The 12,962-nt window shown below is 45.0% G+C and overlaps 1 protein-coding gene across 2 annotated transcripts in view; it reads left to right on the forward strand.

The window, feature by feature from the left end:
- The window catches only part of ADAM10 (ADAM metallopeptidase domain 10), a 175,545-nt gene that overhangs the window by 146,008 nt on the left and 16,575 nt on the right, over positions 1-12,962 (forward strand). For both annotated transcript variants that reach the window (XM_068106543.2, XM_068106544.2), the window contains 4 exons: positions 2,883-3,066; positions 4,440-4,590; positions 9,108-9,291; positions 11,589-11,691. In XM_068106543.2, the coding sequence (XP_067962644.2) occupies positions 2,883-3,066; positions 4,440-4,590; positions 9,108-9,291; positions 11,589-11,691 (622 nt within the window). The remainder of the gene's footprint in view (positions 1-2,882; positions 3,067-4,439; positions 4,591-9,107; positions 9,292-11,588; positions 11,692-12,962) is intronic.

The following is a 12,962-nucleotide window of genomic DNA, read 5'->3' on the forward strand; positions in this document are numbered from 1 at the left end:
CTTGAAGAAGCATTTAAACCAGAAATGGAAGTTTCAAACAAAACTAGAAAGCATCTGAAAATGCAAGGCCCAACTCCTTCCACTTTCTACTCAAACTAAATGACGAAAACAGCTATTAAAAAAAACCACACACGGACAGACACACACGGACAGACACACACGGACAGACACACACGGACAGACACACAGACACATACACACACGGACAGACAGACACATACACACACACACGGACAGACATACATACACACACACGGACAGACATACGCACACACACACGGACAGACATACACACACACACAGAGACAGACAGACAGACACAGACACACACACGGACAGACAGACACACACACGGACACACGGACAGACACACACACACGCACACAGACACACACACACACACACACACACAGTCACACACGGACAGACACGTACACACACACGGACAGGCACGCGCACATGCGCGCACACACACACACTGACAGACACGCATACATACACACACACACACACACACACACACACGGACAGACACACACAGACATACATGCACACACACACACGGACAGACATGCACACACACACGCACACACACACATGGACAAACCCACACACACACACACACACACACACACACACACACACACACACACACACACACACACACACACACACACACATGGACAGACACATACACACATACACACACACATACACACACTCGTGATTGCAAAACACTGTTCTGCTGCATGGGGATGGTGTAATAAACAAGGGTTGTTAAAATTTAATCTCGATTTCTATAGTGTTCATTAAACCCAACTTGTACACAACCTTCCTTGACGGGCAATCTTCACCATGTTGTGCATGCAATTGTCTATAAATTTTAAAATGAATGATTTTTGGTTGATCATAAATTCCGTAATTATCTGCTCATCTCTATCTTTGATATTTCGTTTTAATTGTTGTCACCCTTGGAAAATGTGCAATTATGGTTATTTGTTGCCAACACTAAATGCAAATTCTGACAAAAATGATTAGTCCACATGCATTGCTCCTACTTTTATAAACAAACTAGCAGAGGTACCCGGCTTTGCACGGGAGTGGGAGGAGGAGGGGAGGGGGAAGAGGAGGGGAGGGGAACGGGGGGGGAGGGGGGGAGGGGGAAGCGGGGGAGGAGGAGGGGAGGGGGAAGAGGAGGGGAGGGGAATGGGGGGGGGGAGGGGGAAGGGGGGGGAGGGGGGAGGGGGGAGGGGGGGGAGGGGAAGGGGGGGAGGGGAAGGGGGGGAGGGAAGGGTGCGGGGGGTGCCCAGGGGAAGAAGGGCCCCTCCCCTCCCCCTCCCCCCCTTTCCCCTCCCCCCCCTCCCCTCCCCCCTTCCCCCTCCCCCTCCCCCCTTCCCCCCTCCCCCTCCCCCCCTCCCATCCCCTTCCCCCTCGTTCCCCTCCCCTTCTCTTCCCCCTCCCCTCCTCCTCCCCCTTCACACCAGGGGGGTTGACTCAGCCTGTCATCCCACCGAGGTCGGAAGTCGGAACTCATTGTCGTCAAATAAATGTAGCCTGTATGTTTCACTCTTTGTCACATGCCGTTGGTCCCATGTCAATCGGATGAAGTTGAAAAAGTAACGTTACGAAGGTTCTCTGGGACGTACTGATTCCGAATAATGAAGTTGAAAAATTAACGTTCCGAAATACGCTAATTACGCTAACAGAAGCGCTGGAGGGAGCACTGCGCTCCCTCCCTTAGATTCCCTCCCTCTTCTGCTAGCGCTAATTACGCGTAACACACTAATTTTAAAACCCGAAGTTTTTTTTAATTTTAAGGTGTGCTGTAGTCAGAAGCGCTGCGCTCCCTCCCTTCGAATCCCTCTCTCTTCTGCTAGTGCTAATAATACGCTAATTTTAAAACCCGAAATTTTTTAAATGTTTATGTCTCCGTGACATTCCTGGGACCATCCCGAGTCGAACAGTACTTTCCGCTCGCAAATCCGTCCACGGGTTCTCGAGATCTTAGAGATCGTAGATCAGGATACAGACACAGAGGCCAACTCTACTTTATATATATAGAAGTCAAGATGAAATTTGAAAGACCCTCGTATACCTCTCAAAATAATTTTTCTACTCATTTTTTTTTGCCTGTTCACCACAAATGTGAACTAGAAAGAGCAATCAGAGATTACAGACCCTCGCCAGGACGTGTTTCCAGTGGTTTTTAAGGCTTTTGTGTTCAAACAAATATGGCACCTTAACCACGTGACCGATGACGTCATCATTTTTTTTTCCCTCCACCAATTTATCCCTAAATGATGCTCAAGAAATTTCACCTTTATCGGATGAAATTTTGTATTTGTCGAATTATGATGTCATAATGGAGGCACCTATAACATCATCATTAACATATTTTATTCCCCATGGAGAGTTCTTTACAATGAGCCATGTCTCAATATTTTCTATGCAGCGCTTTCGGAGATATAGAGGTGCAATTTTTTTCGTTTTTTCCAAGATGGCGCTCATACCACGTGACCTATGATGTCATAATTATCATTACAAAATTCTACATAGTTGCACCTATGATGAAAATTTCCTGTCAATCGGACCGACTGTTGCAGAGAAAATCATATTTATTCTGTGCGGAAAAGACAGCCAGACAAACAAACAAACAGACAAACAAACGGTCTCAAATGCAATACCCTCTCAGGCGGGGGTAATAAGCGCTGTAAAGATGAAAATGATGCATGTAGACACATTCATATTGGTAGCTAAATGTGTACTAAAGTAAAAGCTTGAATGTGATAATATAATGAATGAAGCCTCATTGAAAAATTATGTTGGTGTTTTTGGTGAAGCTCGTCAGGGGCTTGTTACAAATATTTTTTGCCTCTGTGCAGCATGACTCTGGACCCTCGTGTACTCCGGGAACTTCCACCAGGATAAATGAAAAGGAGAAAGGAAATTATATCATGTATGCAAGAGCCACATCTGGAGACAAGTCAAACAACAACCGTTTCTCTCCATGCAGCATTGCAAACATCAGCTTGGTATTGCAAACCAAGCAACAGCGCTGCTTTGTTGGTGCGAGCCTACATAACCTGCACATTTGCACCACAAGTCCGAATTCCATTTGTTGTATTAACTTTTCTACTAAATTATAATCTTGTTCTTCTCAGAATTGTTACCTTGTCTTCCTAAGAAAGAAGTTTGCTTAAGCTTTTCAATTAGCTTTGAATACCATAAAAGTTGATGTGTAGTGTAAAAGCCTGTTGCAGACAGTGAAGAAGGAAAGTGAAAAGGCTTGTCTTTAAGACTAAAAAAGACGAAAATCTCATCTATTGTGAAGATTGACAAGTTCAGATTGGGTGGCGATCACATGGAAATAGTGGACAGTTTTATCTTCCTGGGTTCTAAGATTGAACTGAGTGGAGAATGTGAAGGAGAAATTAAGAGACGGTTAACATTGGGGAGAACAGTAATGTCAGGATTGACAAATATCTGGAAAGACATATCTTGATTGACAAATATCTTGTATTTAGAGTTGCAATGTATGGATGCGAGTCGTGGACGGTGAAAAAGAAAGGAAGAAGATTGACAGTTTTGAAATCTGATTATGGAGATGAATGTTTAAAATTCCATGGACTGCAAGAAGAACGAACAAATCTGTGCTTGAAGAAATTAGCCCACCAATTACTTGGCTTAGCGGTTAGGGTGCCGGCTTGGGATCCAAGGATCCTGGGTTCGAATCCCGGTCGATCGCTGAATTAACACCAGGGGGTTGACTCAGCCTGTCATCCTTCCGAGGTCGGCAAATTCGAGTACCAGCTTGCTGGGATGAATGATCACAGTGTGTACCCCGATTTAGAATAGGTACACCGTATCCCTGCGCATCGTAAGAGGGGACCAAGGGTTGGCGTCAGGAAGGGCATCCGGCCATAAAAACATTGCCTCAAAACAGGGAACCATGATTGTCATGGGGCCCGCAAGGCTAACCCCCGCTCTAGCAGGGTAAATGGCCTCAAAACGATCATTCATTCATTCATTCATGTACATTAGAAGCTTTTAGGCAAAACCAGAAAACGTCATATGGACACATCATGAGTGCAGAAAACGAGTTTGGAGAAGTCAACCATGCTTGGTTTAAGGAAAGGAAGTTTAAGGAAAGGAATATGGTTTACGGAAGAAGAAGAGGAAGAGACAGACATCGTATATGCTAGATGGATGGGGTAAAGGATGCAACCAAGCTTTCTCTGCCAGAGCTTTGGGCAGCAGTGCAGGATAGAATTGTTTGGCAAATCTGATTATGAATATCACCAGAAGTCGGACACAACTTGACGGAACTTGATAACTGGAGAAAAGCCTTTTTATATTGCTCATTAAAATGGGTGCACATCGTAACAGTTTTGGTTTTCTCATCGTCTATAGCGAGTAATACTGTCACGTATACATCGCAGAATCTGGACAGCCCATCTGTGGGAATGGGATTGTGGAGGAAAGTGAGCAGTGTGATTGTGGTTACATTGACCAGTGCCGCGATAAATGCTGTCATCATGCGGACGCATCTGAAGAATTGCGTTGTCGGTTACAATTGAACGCAAGGTGCAGGTAGGCCATAATGAACCATGCCACATTTGTTTGTGAAGCCTTGCCTCATTCATACACTGCATGCTTGGTCTCCAGCACTGTGATACCATGAAATTTTGCTTTTGAGCTTTGCAATAACAACTTGGTGAAGCTCATAATGCCAACTTTAAAACTTGGAAAAAAGTGCAATTCTTAATTTTAAATTGTCGAATATAATGTATTTCCTGGCACAATCACCAAGATTTGATTCTGTCAAAATTGCATTGTTACTTGTGGCACATAACACCTAGATTTAGGTTAAAAAAGAAAGAAAATAAGTCAGAAAATTAAGAAAATCTCAAGAAGTGCATGAATCAAGAAGTAAGTATCTTTAGCACCTCTGGAAATATAGCTCCTGTTCCGAAAATGCTTTGTATATTGTTAATGTGCAATTTTAAAGAACAGGATGAACAGAAGAACATGAAGAACAACTAGAGCAAAGTTAATGGTGTGCCATTGCAAATCCCCATGCTTCCCACCTAAAGCAAAGTTGAAAAATAGGAAAACTTTCAACTAGGAATGACCCAATATCAAATTTCGAGTTTAAGAAATCTTCTGTTTTGATCCCTGTGACCCTAAGTCCACACCTCTTAGACATGAACTGACGATGTAATTCAAAATATCGTTTCATATTTCATGCATCCCCCAATGTTGATTGCATAATAAGTTTAATTTAAAAATGTGCCCATAATTTCATTTTTTGGTATTTGACCTTTTGATACTTATATCGCGCATTCTTGCCATGTGATCATAACTGCCAAGTTTGGTGAATATCTGCACAACCGTTTAGGAGGACAGACAGACGTAGCCGATTATAATATTGCTGCTAGTGGGGTCACCCGTGGGGATCCCACGGGCATGGAAATGTGTGACATTTGGACATCTTCATTTAGAATTTAGATGCTGCACATTCAGTTTTACAAAATGGTTACTAGCAATTTATCAGATCCACAAATGATGTAATCTACACAATATATTTACTTTTGATAACAGGTGAATGCATGTGCGTGCACATGGGAAATACAGTTTGAAATGTGTAATTACATCTTATGTAAAATGTGACCAAGAGCTCAAATCCTCTCCCTTCCCGCCCCCATCCCTCCCACATCACGCACACTGCACCGGCGAGTGGGTCACATACCGGCGAGTGGGTCACACACCGGCGAGTGGGTCACACACCGGGGAGTGGGTCACACACCGGGGAGTGGGTCACACACCGGGGAGTGGGTCACACACCGGGGAGTGGGTCACACACCGGGGAGCACCGGGGAGTGGGTCACACACACCGGGGAGTGGGTCACACACACCGGGGAGTGGGTCACACACACCGGGGAGTGGGTCACACACACACACTGGGGAGTGGGTCACACACACACACTGGGGAGTGGGTCACACACACACGGGAGTGGGTCACACACACACTGGTGAGTGGGTCACACACACACACTGGGGAGTGGGTCACACACACACACTGGGGAGTGGGTCACACACACACACTGGGGAGTGGGTCACACACACACACTGGGGAGTGGGTCACACACACACACACTGGGGAGTGGGTCACACACACACACACTGGGGAGTGGGTCACACACACACTGGGGAGTGGGTCACACACACACTGGGGAGTGGGTCACACACACACTGGGGAGTGGGTCACACACACACTGGGGAGTGGGTCACACACACACTGGGGGGTAGGTCACACACACACTGGGGAGTGGGTCACACACACACACACACCGGGGAGTGGGTCACACACACACTGGGGAGTGGGTCACACACACACTGGGGAGTGGGTCACACACACACACTGGGGAGTGGGTCACACACACACTGGGGAGTGGGTCACACACACACTGGGGAGTGGGTCACACACACACACTGGGGAGTGGGTCACACACACACACTGGGGAGTGGGTCACACACACACACTGGGGAGTGGGTCACACACACACACTGGGGAGTGGGTCACACACACACACTGGGGAGTGGGTCACACACACACTGGGGAGTGGGTCACACACACACACTGGGGAGTGGGTCACACACACACACTGGGGAGTGGGTCACACACACACTGCGGAGTGGGTCACACACACTGCGGAGTGGGTCACACACACTGCGGAGTGGGTCACACACACTGGGGAGTGGGTCACACACACTGGGGAGTGGGTCACACACACTGGGGAGTGGGTCACACACACTGGGGAGTGGGTCACACACACACTGCGGAGTGGGTCACACACACACTGGGGAGTGGGTCACACACACACTGGGGAGTGGGTCACACACACACTGGGGAGTGGGTCACACACACACTGGGGAGTGGGTCACACACACACACGGGGGAGTGGGTCACACAGACACACACGGGGGAGTGGGTCGCACACACACACGGGGTAGTGGGTCGCACACACACACACGGGGTAGTGGGTCGCACACACACACGGGGGAGTGGGTCGCACACACACACGGGGGAGTGGGTCGCACACACACACGGGGGAGTGGGTCGCACACACACACGGGGGAGTGGGTCGCACACACACACGGGGGAGTGGGTCGCACACACACACGGGGGAGTGGGTCGCACACACACACGGGGGAGTGGGTCGCACACACACACGGGGGAGTGGGTCGCACACACACACGGGGGAGTGGGTCGCACACACACACGGGGGAGTGGGTCGCACACACACACGGGGGAGTGGGTCACACGCACACACACACGGGGGAGTGGGTCACACGCACACACACACGGGGGAGTGGGTCACATGCACACACACACACGGGGGAGTGGGTCGCATGCACACACACACACACACACGCACACACACGGGGGGGGGGGGGGGAGTGGGTCACACACACGGGGGAGTGGGTCACACACACACACACACACAGGGGAGAGTGGTTCACACACACACGGGAACTCGGCGAAAAAAGAAAAAAAATATTATTAAAGATTTCACGATTTTATTTTCTGTAGCTATGAAACGCATCTTCTTTGGGCAGTGTATAATCGCTCCGAACGAAACGGGCATTACCTGATTTACTTTGCTTGAGTTGTAATCAAAATGTACCTTTGTTTCTTCAAAAAGTAATTTATGATCGAAGACGTGTTGATTCAGTCTTCAAATGCACATCAGAGGCTGATCGTAGGCCTATGGAGCCCATGACTCTTCTTCATTTTTTAAAAATTGAATATATCGAAAACTTTTCGCTTTACAAAGTAAAAATAGATTAAAACCAATCTTTATTAATAAATATTGTATTCCATCGTTGGTTTACATTATTATGTACATTTTTGAAGTTCTGTATTGTTTAATTCCATGGTTGGAAAAGAGTTGACTCGCTTTAAACAAACTCTGTATATAATTAGACTTCGGTTTGATCTCAAACTTCAGTATTCAGTCGCTGTACTTTTACGAAGTAATAATATAAATAACTAAGTCTTGGGAACATTCTCTCCTCTCCTTCCCTTCTCTCATTCCCCTCTCTCATTCCCCTCTCTCATTCCCCTCTCTCCTTCCCCGTGCCCACATCTCATCCAACCAGTCGATACATTCAAAATGGCTGTTGGAATACTTGTCGCCGATTTTTCTCAACTTTAGCTGAAACTGAGACTTGAACCATCCCAGCGACTGTGATGGTGAATTAGAGTCGAGATAAAGCCGTGAGAGTCTCAATGAATGGCCTTTATGTGACAGGCCTTTGATAATGCATTTCGTTCTATAAATGGTAACTTTAATCGAATTTCCTTCCCGTTTATTACAACCGAGTCTAAAACTATGTTCGCGACTGTGAAAAATGAAATGACATTGATTAGAGTTTAAATAAAACTCTGAGAGAGCAAGACACCGCAGGCCTAACAAGAGGCCTCAAAGCTATGCGAGGAAACAAAATGGTGGTGATTTGTTTTTTAAGCCCCTCCCAGACCGGGCGTAGCCACCCCCCCCCCCCCCCCCCCCCCCACCACATCCCCTCCTCCCCCCCGGACAGACAGAGTCACAGACGGGATTGAAAGACATGTTATTCTATTTTATTTTAAGCTTCAGGATAAAGTTATATGCTTGCTTATCCAAGTGTTTTGCACTTCACTTTTTTTATTTTATTTTTTTTTTTTTATACAAGGTCGAGGCTCGTGTAAGCGAACATTAATCACACAAAAAAAACTGACACATAAAACATATGATAAAGGGAGCAGGAGACAAGATGGCGAGAGAGAGGGAAGCACACAATTGCAACAGTCGAGAACAGGGACATCGGGAGATCTGTGGGAGGGAGAGGGCTTGGGGGGGAGGATGCTTGGGAATGGTCGGGGGCAGGGGTGGGAGAGGTATAAAACACATGGACTTCCAGGAAGGAAGTTGGTTCTTGAGTTGTTTTGGAAGCCTAATGTGTCACAAACAAACTTAAAATAGAGGAACCATTGGTTTATTTGGAGAGTGCAGTATGATCCCTAATTGTTGTTATAATTCAGTTCTACCTGTCTTTTGCAGCCCCAGCCAGGGTCCATGTTGTTCCTCTGAATGCAAATTCAGGCCTATGGCTCAGGTCTGCCGCAAAGATTCTGAGTGTGCGCATATTGGCGTGTGCAATGGCTTTGGAGCCTCCTGTCCCACATCTCCTCCGAAGCGGAATTTCACTGTCTGCAACCAAGGCACACAAGTGTGCGTCAATGGGGTGAGGCATGCACCTGTCACCATGTAACTTTTGTGCGTCCTAGCTGGATCTGAACTCTTGTTCAAGTTGCTGATTCGTTGAGAGACCAGTGCTCATAGAACTGCAGATAGTTTTAACATTTTTTTTTTATGTTGAAGGCTCCTGCCATGGACTATATAGTCGTCATCGAGGCGAGGCCTTGAATTAAAGAACTGCATTGATAGAAAAGTGAAGAAAGAGAATAGGCTGAGTTTTGTGGAAGTAAAAATCTGCTTTTTGAAAAGGGGAAGGTTGTAATATTTGGAAATACATGGGAAGTTAAAGAGTTCCATAGTTTGGCAGTGGAGGAGAAGAAACAAATATCATAGCAGCCCACCCTTGAGTTGCCAAAGGCCACACAATAATCATGAGTAGTGGCATGTAGTGGCTTGTCGAGTATTTTGTGGTCTCGCTAATGGCGGAGGAACACAAGCAGCGAGTTCTTGGGAGCTGAAACCGAAGTAATATTTGTAGAAAAGAGAAAGAGAGCCAACTTTGCGGCTCAATTCGAGCGGGTCGGCCTTTGAGGTCAGATTGGGAGAGAATTAAGGCAGACGTTTTTGGAAGTGCACAACTATTTGATCTTCCAAGTCGTCTTTGCTGAGATTGTGCCAGTAAAGGTCATATTGTGCCTTCGTATAGTTTCCTACTTCTCTGCTCTTTTTTTTTTATTACTTGGGAAAATCGAAGATTTTTCAAGTATATTGGTTGGTCTTGTGCGTTATTCTGTCTGTCTGTTTGTCTGTCAGTCCCATACAGGTCACAATTTTCAACTGATCTTCATGAAACTTCACCAAATGGTAGGGTTGGTCATAAGCAAGAAGCCTATTGTTTTGGGGTCAAAAGGTCATGGTCACCAACTTTTTCAAATTTCTAAAATCCTCAATTTTCATCCGATTTACTTGAAATTTGAAGATGACTTGCATAGCTGGTCACTGAATTCAACCACCAATTATATTTTAGGTCAACATAGGCCAAATTTCTAAAATCCTCAATTTTCATCTGATTTACTTGTAATTTGAAGAGGATTTGCATATCTGGTCACTGAATTCAACCACCAAGTATTTTTGAGGTCAACATCGGCCAAAAGGTCAACATAGGCCAAGTTTCTAAAATCCTAAATTTTCATCCAATTAACTTGAAATTCGAAGAGGATTTGCATATCTGGTCACTGAATTCAACCCCCAAATATTTTTGAGGTCAACATGGGTCAAAAGGTCAACATTGGACAAAAGGTTAACAGAGACCAAATTTCTAAAATCCTCAATTTTTATCTGATTAACTTGAAATTTTAAGAGGATTTGCATATCTGGACACTAAATTCAACCACCAAGTATTTTTGAGGTCATCATAGACATAGGCCAACAACTTATATTAGGGATTTCGCAAGGATCATGCTATACACGACATATTTCTTTCTTTCTTTTTTTTCCTCCCCCCGCCCCCCTGTCCAGATCTGTGAATAGTTTTGTTCCTCAAGTATGCCTCTCCAGCATTGAGAGAATTACCCTGGAGCAACGTAGTTTATCAGCCCCGAAGCAAAATGCTGCTGGTTATTTTATTGTCCATTTAGATGAACTGCACAGATAAATTAAAAGTATGCTAGTATGTTCATGTTACGTTTTTAATAGTGTCCATGTGTTTGTTGTTTTATACTTCTACCCCCCCCCCCCCCTCCTCCTTCCAACGCTTCCTCTCCCCAAGCCCTCTCCCTCCCACAGATCTCCCGATGTCCCTGCTCTCAAATGTTGTGTTTGTGTGCTTCCCCCTCTCTCCCCATCTTGTCTACCGCTCCCCTTATTATATGTTTTGTGTGTCTGTTTGATTTTTGTGTGATTAATGTTAGCTCTTTCACGAGCCTCGATCTTGTATACAAAAAAAAAAATAGGCTGACTCCTTTTTATGAATATTTCAAACTTTTTGGAAAGTGCAGCCATGATTCTTTTAATGCGCGATCTGTAACCATAGTCCTGCTCTAAACATAATTGTATATTCGACAGGAGTAAGCAAAATTATTTGTCATTTGTCAAAAGTGCACCATCAACACAGTACGCTTAACGATGACATGTGCAGCTTCCCATTCGCTATACATGAGGTGGCCAGGGAAGCTGAAGATGAGCATAATGGTATGTTTTGCATTAACATCCAATATGAATGAGATGGGAGCAGCAAGTGAGACATTTTGGGACGAAAGCAAAAAAATGTGAAATATAATTGTCGATCGATGTGTGACATTACGCAGGCGATCAGAAAATATTGAAATGTACACCTCTTTGCAGCAATGCACAGGTTCCATCTGTGAGCGCTATCATCTTGAGGAGTGTACCTGTGAGAATGCTGACGATGACAAGATAATGTGCCACCTTTGTTGCATGACCAAAGGTAAGCACATAATTATTATTTTATTTTCATTTGGGGGATTTTTTAATTTTTTTAAAATTTTTTTGTAGTGCTGCCTTTTCACAGCTACACTACTCACAATAAGTGAGGGATATTGGTAGGTTCTTCGGTGTGGTTGATTTTGTGTATTAATTATGTTGAAAAAAGTTGTTGGTCCTAATTCAATGGTTATTAATGTGTGAAAAAACACAGCATTCTTGATTTCAATACCCTAAAAAATAAAAATAAATAAAAACTCACTCCAACAATATCCCTAACTTATTGTGAGTAGTGTATCTTTTTCGTGCCAATTCTAGGTTCATTTGAGGACTTTAAATAAGAGTCGACCACCAAGTTGTGCAGCCACACCACGAACATTACCAGACTAGGCAGGCCAGGTAGATTAACCTCTCCCTGAAAGTCATAAACCAGCCAACGTAGATAGAATTTGTATCCACAATCCATTCACAGCATGGTCATTCTCCTGAGATTAGCTCAGCTTCCAACATCTTAAAATCCATGTCTGCAATACAGTTGCTCTCAGCACAACTTCTGGGATGCCAGTCCAGGTTCCTCACCCCATAGCCACCATTTTATTTTCTGATACAGCAAATCAGTACCTCATGGAGGGTCGTGTTCTTCTCAATGTAAAGCACCATATAAGAAATAGATTATTTGTTTCGTTTTTAGCTCATCTGGAACATAGTTCCAGGGATCTTATGGAATGGAGCATAATCCGTTTGGAGTTTCTTCCCATTTCTATCCTTGACTAGTGCAACTAAGTGACGGATGCACACTCTCGAGTTGTGGGTAGACCGCCAATCATCGGACCGTCTCGCTGTCCTATCGTTATCCATTGCAGCCGTTCGTTGGTATTAACAGGAAATAGTAGGAAGGTGACACCTCTCATCCATGAATATATTCATATTTTCACGAGTCCCATTTACATCCAGGAACACAATGATTATGGTTAACCATTTCGGAATTGCCCTCAGTTTGACTTTTTTGTTTTCATGCTGCAAATTGTGTTAAAAAGACCATTTGATTTCGCACTATAAATGCCAGGTTCAAAGTGCCCTGATCAGCGGAAGTTGGTCAATGAAAGCAATCGCGCAGCGCATGCACGAAAGGCATGGATGGGCGTTCCTGAGACATATTGAAAGTCCCGTATTCTATAGCCCTAAGTTTGAATCTTAGACTGTCCCCCACTCTCCCATCCCATTACTTCCCCTCCAATCCAAAATGCTCTCTATTCGTTTAAAACGCGACGTTGT

This window comes from Myxine glutinosa, chromosome 2 (assembly GCF_964187855.1).
Source record: "Myxine glutinosa chromosome 2, kmMyxGlut1.1, whole genome shotgun sequence".
Taxonomy (NCBI): domain Eukaryota; kingdom Metazoa; phylum Chordata; class Myxini; order Myxiniformes; family Myxinidae; genus Myxine; species Myxine glutinosa.